We start from the raw sequence: 12,164 nt of genomic DNA on the forward strand, positions 1-12,164 counted from the left end.
ATCAATTTTGGTTACATCTCATCTTAAGTCATTGACTGCCATTGACGGAAAAAGACGTCAAATAATGCATTTTTGCTGGGCTGGCAGTGAATGTGTTAAACACAATGTGCCAATATATTTTGTGATTATATTGCAGCCTCCTTTTTTCATATTTTTTATTTTTTTATTTTTATTTTTTTAAGGCAAATGTTGCTTGAAAATCCATCAATTTTGGTTACATCTCATCTTAAGTCATTGACTGCCATTGACGGAAAAAGACGTCAAATGATGCATTTTTGCTGGGCTGGCAGTGAATGTGTTAAACACAAGACGAAATGTGTGTGTCATGTGAGACCCACTTGTAGGTTTTGGTGTGGTCCAGCCACAGACCGCACAGGATGGAGCCCACCATGCCAGCCACCACCAGCGTCAGCCCGATCCGCCCCGCGTTCAACTCTTCGTTCTGAGCAACACAGAAAATAAAATTATGTGTCGAAAAAGTGTTCCGATATGTGTGCACGATGAATCAATGAATCGTTAAATGAAAACTGTTCAAATCCTGTGAATTTCAGCTTCCCAACAGTAATTCAGTGCAGTCTTGTGTTAGATTAGTTGCTAATAAACCATGTTCAGAGGATTCAATGAATATGGATACACGTAGTGGTGCCAATTTTCTTTTCTTTTTTCAGAATTCGGTACGAAACCCATCAGGGCCAGGGGCTTTGCCAATGGGAAATTCGAATTACTGTACTGAAGATTATGCTCCTGCGATTGTCTGGCAACCAGTCCAGGGTGTCCCCCGCCTACTGCCCAAAGCCAGTTGAGATAGGCTCCAGCACCCCCCGCGACCCTTGTGAGGAATAAGCGGTCAAGAAAATGGATGGATGGAAGATTATTCTCGGATTTCTGTAGTTCTACACGACATCATGTGACCTAATAGGAGTTGATTGGAATGGTAATTTGCATATACAAAGTACAGACTGTATAGCAACTTGCATAGTATACTAAGACAAACTGGTTTGTGAAGTTCACGAGCAACAAAACGTCTCTTCTCACAATGTTGAAATTAGATTTGTTGTTTGCATTGTTTGATTTGATTTTATATGCTTTTAAATGTATTGCCATCTTGCTTGTTTTTTTCTTTCATAATTAAGTACAATGAGTTCATTCTTGTCATAGGAAATTATTTTGCTTTTTTTTTTTTTTTTCATTTTATAAACTACTAAATTACAAATACAACTACTGACCTTGAGAACATTTTTTTTCCAGGAAATCAGAATGGTCACAATGCCATATTTTTGGTCAATTAATTTTTCCCAGAGCACGTGTTTTTACAGTACACATTGAGATACGTTACCTCATAGCTCGCCATGATCATCTGGTTGAGGATGGTCGACACCGAGTAGAAGGCGCCCGTGGTTATACCTAAATAATAATAATAATTAAAAAAAAAAAAAGATTCTTTCAACTCAAATACTAACACAAAATTTGCATACGTACAAGCAACTGAGGAGCATCTGCTCGTACTCTACTCATCTTTTCTTATAACGTTGCACTTTAGAAAAATAAAATAACATTCTTAGAATGTCGAGAATTAAACCTTACGGTAGAAGAGTTTCACCACTACTATAAGCCACTCAATAAGATACTGTAAATTTAGTCATTTTCCCTAGAAGATAAAGAATATATGCCTGTATTTTTATATGGTCTGTCGACAAGTGCTGTTCCACGTGTTTGTGTTTTATTTATCCATTTTCTAAAGCATTATAACAAATCAGACAATTGTTCACTCGCGACCAAAGTGCTTCTGGTCGGTCGATCGATCGAGCCTTGGCTCACCGTAGCTGATGAGCAGCAGGACGAAGGCCTTGTTCTTCATCAGGTTGACGATGGAGCGGCGGTACGAGTAATCCGGGGGCGGGCCTTCGGGCAGGACGGCCTGCGCCTGGCTGGGCGGGAGCGGCGGCCGGTCCTTCATCACTGCCGCAAAAACACATTCAGATTGATTGATTTTGTTGTTCACTCATTAGCTCCCAAAAACGTACAAATACGTCATATTTTAAATGTTTTAAGTGTCCCAAAGACGTATTTATACGTTTTTTGTTGTTGTTGTTTTTTTATGCCAGAGCATAGAGAAGGCTTTGATGCAGTCTCTCTACTGCAGAAAATGGTTGAGTGGCAGCAGAGTATAAGAGATCAACCAGGCCATGTTAAAACTCCCACAGTTTTCCCACAGTTCTAAGCAGAATTGTGAAAAACAATGAAACTTAGCTATGTTCTATTGCTAATTGCTGCACAGCGGAAACGGATAGGAATATACTTTTTTTTTTTTTTTTTCCCTGATAATAGAAGAGACTCTAATCTCTCTTTTGGTATGTTCCATATTTTTATAGCAATAGAACATAATATTTCTCGGGCCTTGGAAAATCAGTCAAAATCCAGGAAAACACTTAAGTGAAAATGGTTGGGAGTGAATGAGTTAAAATCAAGGATTTCACATACAGACGTTAACTTTTGTGGGGGTTTTTTAGTACAATATAATAGTCACACTCGGAGCATAGTACAGCGCCAGCATATGAAAGCCGTTCCCACGTTTTGACTGCCAAGGCCGAAAAACCGGAACAGCAAGTTTCCATCTCATATTGACATAATATATACACAAGGCCAAAGTGGGGCATGCCCTAATTGTGACCTACAAATACAGACACTTGGAGGAAAAAAAAAAAAAAAGATTTAGATAAAAGTAAAAGTACAGTTTCAACTCCTGTACCAAGTAAAAATAAAAAATGGTTGATTTGTTGTAAACAAACAAACTTCTGACAAAGTAATAGGAAGGGGTACAAATATCTCTCTTGAAATGTAGTATAAGTATAAATACTTGAGTAGAGACACCAGAACAAACAAAAAAAAAAATCTAGTTGGGTGTAGTCTTTAACTCATTCACTGCCATCGACGGAAAAAGACGTCAATGTCAATTTGTTTTGCTGGACTGGCAGTGAATGTGTTAAGTATTTGTACTTGGCTACGTTCTACCAATATGTATGTGTGTGCGTGTGTGCACCTATAATGGTGAGAACAAAAAGGGCGGTCGAGACGGCGGCGGTGCCGTAGAACATGACGCTGATGTTGTGCGCCGTCAGCTCCACGTCGTCGGGCGTGTTGGGAACCAAAACGGGAGGCAACAGGAAGCCGATGGCCACGCCCAACTGTGAAAAACACACACACACGCACGCAGGCAATGTTGATGTGACAGTCGCACAGATATGCCGTCAACATGTCGATGCATATTTTCCATTCTCGCTGACGTTTCAAGTATCTTCCAACGCACTCCCTGACAGGTTTGTATTTTTCTGAAAGTTGCTGTAAAGTGAAAATAAAAATAGTTTGGCAACTAGACACACGACAAAGAAGTGTGAAAAACTTGATTAAAAAAAAAAAAAAAGTATATAAAATGAGTCATTCTGTAGCTTTTAACTCCCTGACCAAGAGCTAGCTTGCGAGCTAACCAGTGCTCATACACCATTTGTACTTGTACGGTATACCCACAATGCTTTGTGTTTCAACATGTTACATATAACACTTGTGATTTGAAGTAACAGCACAGAGCTGCTCTGTAAATCGTGGCATTCAGAAGGTGCAGTTTCGGGATGGAAGCAAAGCAAGCTAGCTAGCTAGCTAGCTAGCTAGCTAGCTAGCTCTGCGTCACATCATGTGTGGCAGATAACCGCCCACCGAACCGGGTGGGCTCAAGCAAAAATGCATCACCGAGAACCATTTTAGCCTTCCCCCATACAAAAAAATAAAAAATAAACAAATAAATCTAACAAAACAGGAACGTTTAGAACAGTTTAATGCTACGTCGCCACTAGCGAGTGCTACATAGCTCTCATTCTTGGCAATTATCATCAACCATGTTGGATATATTTCGATACAGGTCTCCGAATTCACTTCACTGGATCTTTGAATGCTTCTGTTCACAACAGCAGAAGATACGATGAACTTGCTGCCATTCATGCAACACGTAGCATAGCATAGCATTCCCCTGCTACATCATGTGTGTTAGCATTTTGCACATTTTTAAAGCTATTGTTTTTAGTTTTTTTTTTTTTAAAGTGGAGCCTCACATCCTCACAATTTGGCACCCAGAGTGGGAGGGGATAAAGTATTGCAAAAAAGCTTTTATGTGCTCTCGTGGCATTTGACTCATGACTCAACTCGTGCTACCCAACCATTATTGCGTCAAGGGACATATTTTACAATAGAAAACTATTTCAAGGCACACCAGCAAAAAAAATAAAATAAAAAAATGTCAAAAAGTGGATATTGGGTTATTTTTTTGTATAGTCTGACCTCTAGTGGTGTGGAAATGAATTGTTCTTCCTGTCACTGTACATCGCTGGCATAGAGTTGAACAAAGTTCCACAATTTGAGTGCAAGAAGATGACTAAAAGTCCCCTTGTACAGATTAGGGAGTAGAGGATGAGTGCACCAATAAACAAACGATCGTCCTAATTGTAATTTCAATGATTACCAAATGAATATTTTCTCACATAATCAAGCAGCCCAAAAACTCATCGGTTGTGCGCAAATTGGCCACCAGCGGGCAGTATTGTACAGTCATGAAGACACAAATGAAGAAGACATTCACAACTACGAAAAGTGACAGTCACATGTCCGCGCATGCGCCCGCCCGCCCGCCGCTCACCTACCTGGTTGCCCAGCACGGCAGTGGCGCACGCGGTCGACACCTCCCTGGGTCCGAACCACACGGAGGCGACGCGCGAGGGCAGGCCGAGGATGAAGATCTGCGCCACGGAGCACACCACCTGCGCCACCATGGTGACCGGGTAGAGGTCGCGGCCCACGCTGGCGCACTTGAGCCACGCGCCGGCGCAGTTGAGGCCGGCGCCCAGCAGCGCCGTCAGTCGCAAGCCGCGCCGGTCCAGCAGCCAGGTGGCCGGGAAGATGAGCGGCACGTAGGCCAGCATGTAGACGATGGACAGCCAGTCCACCTTGTCGTTGCCCACCCGGTAGAAGTGCGTGAACACGTTGGCCACGATGCCGTACTGGATCCACTGGAAGGCGTTGACCAGCGAGTACAGGCTGAACACGGTCAGGACCACGAACCGGTGCCAGTACAGTTTGGTCTCGGCGCGTTCGACTTCCTCTTCCTCGTCTTCCTCATTCTTCTTCGGCTGCTTTTCTCCGTCGGGCAGCATCGCGTCGCGTTCCTCCGCAGCCTCCTCCGCCGCGTCCCCGGCGCCGCCGGATCCGGGGCTCGGTTCGAGCGCCCCCTCCTCCTCCTCCTCCAGCTCGGTGATGCGGTCAGGTGGCGAGGCGGCATCCGCGCGCACATGCTCCTGCACCAGCTCCGCCGCCACCATCTCACGTAGTCGCTTTCGTTCTTGTTTGCTGTTCCTTTCTTCTTCTTTTTTTTTTTAGGGCGTCGGTAGGAGACGAAGAGGAAGCGACATGCTTGCTCGTAACGGCGGTCCCGAGAGTGAGGCGGACAAGTTCCCGGTAGGGGAGGTCCGGCTTTCTCCTTTTGTTATTGGAGGAGGATGGCCCCACGCCGTCTCAGCCAATCGGAGAGCAGTGACGATGACGAGTCACCCAAAGATTGCGCCGCTGACGCGCGCGCACGCGCACGATTTGATGGAGGATGGATCAAATAAAAAGGACATTATTTAGAGCATGAGGGGTCTTGCACCTGCGGCTCTTCTGTGGCTCCCTGTGGATTTCTTTAAAAAAAAAAAAAAAAATGTAGAAATTATTTTTTTTTTAATAGATTTATGTTTAGATAAAATATGATTCAAATGAATTAATGACTTAGATTAAATAAATAAAAAATAAAGAAAATGAATAATTGAATATTTAACAAAAAAAGTTTTCAGGATAATAATAATAATAATAATAATAATAATAATAATAATAATAATAATAATAATAATAATAATAATAATAAAAATCATAATCATAAACTAAAGATTTCCAGAAATTGTGACTATAAAATGTCCAAAAAGGAAGAGGAAAAGCAGAAACTTACCATAAAATGGCCATGAAATTGCCAAAAATGGCAGAGAATTAAATAAAAAAAAGGCAGAAAATAAAATCTTCAAAAAAGGTAACCTAAAATTTCTAAAAACAAAAGAAAAGCAGAAAACTACCAAAATATTTTTAGAATTGCAAAAAAAATAATAATAATAAAAAATAGTACAAAAAGGCGTAAAGGGAAAAAAAAAAGAAATCCTGAAAATGACCATAAAATGTCAATAAAGTTGACAAAAATGTCAGAAAATTGCTAGCAAAAAAAGGCACAAAAACTGTAAAAAGTAGATATAAAATGTCAGAAAATGGAACCAAAAGGCAGAAAAGTCTACCAACGTATGAAAAAGTATGTAAAATAAATCAAATAAAAACAGGATGCGGAAGGAAAAATTGAAGAAAATGAATCTGAAATTGTTTGATGCTGCATATTTTTTTTTTTGATATTTATAACACTAATCACTTTCATTTTGGCAGTACGTCTTAAATTGTATATTGCATTTTTCATTTTTCCACACAGACTATAAACGCCCCGCCCCCTCCAGCCCTATTGTGTACCTACTAAAGTGGCCAGTCAGTATAGAGTACATCATTCGCTGTAAGGAACTAATCCTAATCTTCATCTCGTCTGAGAAAAGCCTCGACGAGGCCTCGGGAGCTTGCCGGTCTGGCGCATGACAGGAAATGAAACGACAACATTCGGAAGGTTTTTAGTCTCTAGGAGCAAAATCTGACTGATTTTTTTTGCCCATTCACTCAAAAATCAACTCAAATTAAATTGTTGTGTGTTTTCCTTGTTTTGGAAACCTTCTCAAACTGCTTTGTGTAAAGTCCCTTACTTTTTGTGAGCTGTGTATTAATAACTAGAGCTGCAACTCATGATTATTTTAACTCATTCACTCCCAGCCATTTTCACTGTCGTATTTTCCTGGTTTTTGACTGATTTTGCAAGGCCTGTAGAATATTGTTCTATTGCTATAAAAATATGGAACCTACCAAAAGAGAGATTAGAGTCTCTTATTTTATCAGGAATAAAAAGTATATTCCTATCTGTTTCCGCTGTGCAGCAATTAGCAATAGAACATAGCTAAGTTTCATCATTATTCACAAATCTGCTAGGAAATGTGGGGAAATCAGCTCGTTTTTGCCTGGTTGATCTCTTATACTCTGCTGCCACTCAACCATTTTCTGCAGTAGAGAGACTGCATCAAAGCCTTCTCTATGCTCTGGCATAAAAAAAACAACAAAAACAAAAAACGTATAAATACGTCTTTGGGACACTTAAAACATTTAAAATCTGACATATTTATACGTTTTTGGGAGCTAATGAGTTAATAATCAATTTATTTGGTTAATCAAAAAGTAGAACCCCAACCACAAGTAGACAGCAGAGTGCCTGTTTGTTCCCAAGACAAGATCTTTGGACTCCTCAGGTTTCCCGTCGCCACGGCAACCCCAGCATCTCCATTCCCCCGTACAGGCCATCTGGCTTTCCCAAAACAAACACGCGCAACATGGCGGAGGCGCTCCAGGACGCGGACGGGCGGCGGGAGACGTGGTGCCGGGTGGAGTCGGACCCTCGCTGCGACTGGGAACGAGTCCAGAGGAAACATTACCGCGCGCACCTGCGGTCCAGCCCGGCGCTGTTGGCCGCCATGACGGGCGGGCCGCAGCGGGGGCCGCCGGGCAGGGGGCGGCCGCCGCCCGCTCGCCTCCCGGAGAGACGCCATTTTGAAGAAAGCTGTGAGTGTCACCTTGTCGTTGTGTGAGGTCACAATATGCTAAGGCAAGAAAATCCAAATTCAATTTTTGTGGCGATAACGTCACCAAGATGTAACTAAATGAGGTACAAACACAAACTTGTTTCTGGGAAAAGTTCATGCAGCAACAGGTGCAATATACAATTCAACAAGTGTTGTTTTAAATACACCTGTTTGCTGAGTTTTTTTTTTTTTCCAAATCCATACTGTGCTCCCCTGACACTAAACCTCATCAGATTCTGATTTTACTTTTTCAATTCTGAACCACTCGGTCTCTCCTCCAGATGATTCGCAGCCGCCGTGGAGCGCCGGCGACTCTCCGCATCGGAACGGCGCACGCTGACTGATCTCCGGCGCACACAAACTTTCCTCAGCGTGGGAGCGTTCATTTTCCCTCCCGTTCACACGCCGCCGCCACGCTGATCCTTTGCAACAATATTACACTAAGCCACATTCCTCCTGTGGCTCCATACGGAATATACTGTTTTTATTACACGCTACAATTACAAAAATTGCACCAAAAAAATTTACAAAAAATATTGTCCTAAATGTGATTTAAATTATTTTTTAAAATTATAAATAAATTAAATTTTAGTAATTATAATTAATTATATAATTAGAATTATTAATATAATAATAATAATTAGGGGTGTTAAAAAAAATCGATTCGGCGATATATCGCGATACTACAACGCGCGATTCTCGAATCGATTCAATAGCAAAAAATCGATTTTTTATTTTTTATTTTATTTTTATTTTTTTAAGAGCTCAGAATTGTTCATTCGGTAGTCTTACCGATTCAACGTCTTATCATCATTGCCTTTTTTGTGTGTGTGTGTGTGTGTGTGTGTGTGTGAATCGATTTTTAAACTTCCATTTTTAATGGAAAAATATTCAACAAAACGTCTGACTTCGGGTTAGGATTCACACCTTGAGCATGGAAGAATGTTATATGAACGGAACATTAAGCCTTAATATTTTATTTCAATGCTGTTCAAACATGAAACAGATTACAACCTCTATAAGACTGAAATTTCAGATAAATAAATAATACATTTTCATATAAATCTTACACTCTACAAGCTTACTGATTAGTATTTTCTAAATTTGAATGAAAAAAAATCGCAACAATCGACTTATAAATTCGTATCGGGATTAATCGGTATCGAATCGTGACCTGTGAATCGTGATACGAATCGAATCGTCAGGTACTAGGCAATTCACACCCCTAATAATAATAATAATAAAATGTAATTATTTTTTTTAATTAATTAATTAAATTAATCGTGATGAATATTTTCTTCATCATCAAACAGCCCTACTTTGCATTTCGTTTAATTATGTTATTACTATCAGTATATGATTTTATAAAGTACAGTAGTAGTATTGAGTGCTATTTGGCTTATTAAAAAAAAAAAAAAAAATTACAATTTTTTTCTGATTCATTAACTTTTCCAAAGACGATTTGAGATGTGAATGCTGGTGTACACACGTTGCCCACATGGGGGCAGTATAATCCAGACAAAAACATGAACATTGTCAAAACTCCTCATTAATCTACAGTAACAGTATGTTTTTTTTCCTTCCACTGCTATGCGAATAACAGTCTGACTTTTACTCCATCGTGTACGCTACTTTATATGCAGAACTGGTTGTTTTTTAAGAGCTCTAAAAATAAAGTTCAGTTGTGTTTCTCATTTTGCATTGACATTAATCCAGCAGACTAAAAGCAACGTTGTGTGATTGTTTAATAAACACACGGTGTAATTATTTGTTTTTAATGTGTCGTTTTTTTTTGTTTTTTTTAGAATTTTTTTTACCAGTTTATTATCAAGTTCATACTTGAGTACTCAAGTATGTCAGGAGCAAAAAAAATAAATAAAAATCTCGTTGAGGCACGGAACAAGTGAGTCTCTATAATGTTGCTACACGGAACCGCCGACGCGGTGCAACCCGGAAGAAGGAGGCCGTTCAAAACAAAACACGGCGGCAAAAAAAAAAAAACATGGACGCGCAAAATCGATCGGAGGCAGTTAACGAAGACCTCCGAGTGCGGGTGACGTCCAAAAAACAAGTTACCGAGCAGATTAATCAGTACAAAGCCATTTTAAACAAAGCGCTGGACGAACAAACGGAAATTCCGGAAGATACCAAGCAACTTTTACTTGAGCAGCTGCTGGCGGTGAGTTTTAGGACGCGCATAAAATCCCCTCCAAGAAAAACATGTCAATTTTCGCTCTTAACTACATTACATTTATAACTTGCAGGCAAGGCAGCTAAAACAAACTTTAATGACTTGGGTGTGGAAGCGTTGGATGCAGGAAGAGAGTTCAAAACAATCACTGTAAATACCCGGATGTTGTCGATACTGTGCGATGAGAATACACCGGTGTCGGTACCATATGTGTTCGGCCTGCCAGATCCATTCGCGTCTGGTAGGCGCTTGCCGATGACGTCAGTACAGCAAGCGAGCAGTGTCTCAAATGTGTTCACGTTGGTTTGATTTCCTTATTTTGCTGTTCACGTATCACAATACATCACAAAAACAGTCGTAATGATTGTATCGGGGGCGCATGCAGATGACGTCATGGTACAGGATTTTCTGGAAATTGTCCGTTTACAATTGTTCAAAATAACAAAATTTATGGACTAAAATTGTAAATAAACCTAAAAAAAAAAGCATGATACTTTAAGAGTGAAAAATAAATAAATAAATAAAAATTCCCGGGACCTCAGTACAGCAGCGCTAACGAAACCGCTAGAGGTCGCCAAAGACCGGTTTGGTTTCTTTTTTTAGCTGTTCACGAATCAATCTCATAACAAAAAAAAAAAAAAAAAAAAGTCTTAATGATAATAGGAACACATTAACAATCTAAACTAACAATATTTGTCACACCTGAGACAATTATTTTGTGTATTTATCATTTAGTCAATCTCTTCTATTTATTCAATATATTTTGCGTTTCTATTCTCAAGTTTATTTATTTATTTATTTATTTATTTTTTACTATTTCAGTCCTTACATTTTGTTATTTAAATTACATCTTTAATATTTTCTTTCCAATGTTTGACGTCAACTGGACAATTTCACCGGTTAAATGACGTCAACGAAACGTCACTCAAAACAAATAAACTTTATTGACAACAGGCCGAATGACAATCATTTTAGACGCGATACAAGAATGGAAATAATGCCACATACTCACATTAAATAAAAAATGTAATCAAACAAAGCAGTCATGAGATAATTGAATACAATGTCGAGCGTTCTTTTGTGTGCAGGATTTCGAGGCTGCCGTTCAAGCCAGCGTGTTGGTGAACGGACAGACGTGGGACGACGCTCCAGACGACGGTGAACAAACCACCACCAACATGTGTACTAAAAAACAAAAAAACAAAAAATCGATGTTTTCTGTCCCAGATGCGGACAAGCTGGCCGAGCTGGAGGACGAGCTCGACGGCGCCATCGTGGAGACGACGCGGAAGCGACGCGCGCTCCCGCCGCAAATCCTCCGCTCGGCCGTGCGTGCCCTCAAAATGGAGAGGCAACTCGCGGTGGGTGTCACTTTTGTGACTGGCTTCACACCTTCGCTTTAAATTACTTGTCGTTTTTTTTTTTTTTTTAGGAAATGAATGGAAAGGCAGTCAAACCTCGGCAGGTGCTCACAGACACTCAAACAGGTAACATACGCACACTCGTGCACACGCACGCTATACAACAAAACAACCTGCTTGTGTTCTGTGATCAGAAAATTTGCCAGATTGGCCATCTGGACTGGCGGAAAACACCGCGCAAGCTATCAAGGTATAATAGCACACGTGCACGCATGCACACACATCAAACAATGTGCGTCGTTTTCTTTCAGTCCATCCGCACGCTCCAGAATCAGGCCGAAGGCTTACTGGAGTTGATCAGCATGAAGCCCAGCCAGGCGTCGTTGGCGGTGCACCAGGAAGTGTTTGGCCAATTGGAAGAAGCCCCGCCTCCCTCGCCAAACTCCGCCCGGCGCAGCGGGAAGCAGCCGTCGGTCGGACGAGATGCGCAGGACGCCATGACGTCGGGCGGATATGTAGAAAAATGAAGGGCATGATGGGTGGGAAGTCGTGTAAAAAAATAAAAAATAAAAAAAATACATTCCTACATACAATCCTTTTTTCACAAAACAAGGCTGAAAAAAAACTATACAAGCGTAGAAATGTTAATAAAGCTGGTCGACTGAGCAAACGCAGTTCTTGTGATTTTTACATGCAATGTACATGTTAACCGCTAGAGGTCGCCAAAAACCGGAATATGAAAACAACAGCGCTACTTGATTTGTGAATTTTCCTGGGGGGGGGGATTCAGATTTGATGTTTGTTTTTTTAAAAAAAATCAGCAAT

At 40.7% G+C, this 12,164-nt stretch overlaps 3 protein-coding genes across 3 annotated transcripts in view; 2 read left to right on the top strand and 1 right to left on the bottom strand.

Annotated features, from left to right (window-relative positions):
- Positions 1–5,720, bottom strand: part of flvcr1 (FLVCR choline and heme transporter 1) — an 11,961-nt gene extending 6,241 nt beyond the window's left edge. Inside the window, exons 1-5 of the mRNA XM_077511111.1 lie at positions 4,689–5,720; positions 3,041–3,185; positions 1,819–1,959; positions 1,337–1,404; positions 339–442 (exon numbers count right to left, since the gene is read on the bottom strand). Of these exons, the coding sequence (XP_077367237.1) occupies positions 339–442; positions 1,337–1,404; positions 1,819–1,959; positions 3,041–3,185; positions 4,689–5,363 (1,133 nt within the window). The 5' untranslated portion in view covers positions 5,364–5,720. The remainder of the gene's footprint in view (positions 1–338; positions 443–1,336; positions 1,405–1,818; positions 1,960–3,040; positions 3,186–4,688) is intronic.
- spata45 (spermatogenesis associated 45) lies at positions 4,674–8,395 on the top strand. Its single transcript, XM_077511123.1, has 3 exons — positions 4,674–5,499; positions 7,458–7,767; positions 8,069–8,395. The coding sequence occupies exons 1-3, from the start codon at positions 5,452–5,454 to the stop codon at positions 8,125–8,127; spliced, it is 417 nt and encodes a 138-aa protein (XP_077367249.1). The 5' UTR covers positions 4,674–5,451; the 3' UTR covers positions 8,128–8,395.
- Positions 8,396–9,732: 1,337 nt separating this feature from the next.
- nsl1 (NSL1 component of MIS12 kinetochore complex) lies at positions 9,733–12,000 on the top strand. The gene is made up of 6 exons (XM_077511122.1): positions 9,733–9,966; positions 11,067–11,136; positions 11,206–11,339; positions 11,411–11,465; positions 11,534–11,589; positions 11,651–12,000. The coding sequence occupies exons 1-6, from the start codon at positions 9,790–9,792 to the stop codon at positions 11,864–11,866; spliced, it is 708 nt and encodes a 235-aa protein (XP_077367248.1). The 5' UTR covers positions 9,733–9,789; the 3' UTR covers positions 11,867–12,000.
- Positions 12,001–12,164: the final 164 nt, after the last annotated feature.

This window comes from Festucalex cinctus, chromosome 21, assembly GCF_051991245.1.
Source record: "Festucalex cinctus isolate MCC-2025b chromosome 21, RoL_Fcin_1.0, whole genome shotgun sequence".
In the NCBI taxonomy this organism is placed as follows: domain Eukaryota; kingdom Metazoa; phylum Chordata; class Actinopteri; order Syngnathiformes; family Syngnathidae; genus Festucalex; species Festucalex cinctus.

Excerpts from the sequence above, each read along its gene's own strand:
- nsl1 (XM_077511122.1), top strand. The coding sequence starts at position 9,790 with ATGGACGCGCAAAATCGATCGGAGGCAGTTAACGAAGACCTCCGAGTG. Across the intron at positions 9,967-11,066 it reads TACTTGAGCAGCTGCTGGCG|GATTTCGAGGCTGCCGTTCA; the intron begins GTGAGTTTTAGG and ends TTTTGTGTGCAG. Across the intron at positions 11,137-11,205 it reads GGACGACGCTCCAGACGACG|ATGCGGACAAGCTGGCCGAG; the intron begins GTGAACAAACCA and ends TTTCTGTCCCAG.
- spata45 (XM_077511123.1), top strand. The coding sequence starts at position 5,452 with ATGCTTGCTCGTAACGGCGGTCCCGAGAGTGAGGCGGACAAGTTCCCG. Across the intron at positions 5,500-7,457 it reads GTGAGGCGGACAAGTTCCCG|GTTTCCCGTCGCCACGGCAA; the intron begins GTAGGGGAGGTC and ends TGGACTCCTCAG. Across the intron at positions 7,768-8,068 it reads ACGCCATTTTGAAGAAAGCT|ATGATTCGCAGCCGCCGTGG; the intron begins GTGAGTGTCACC and ends TCTCTCCTCCAG.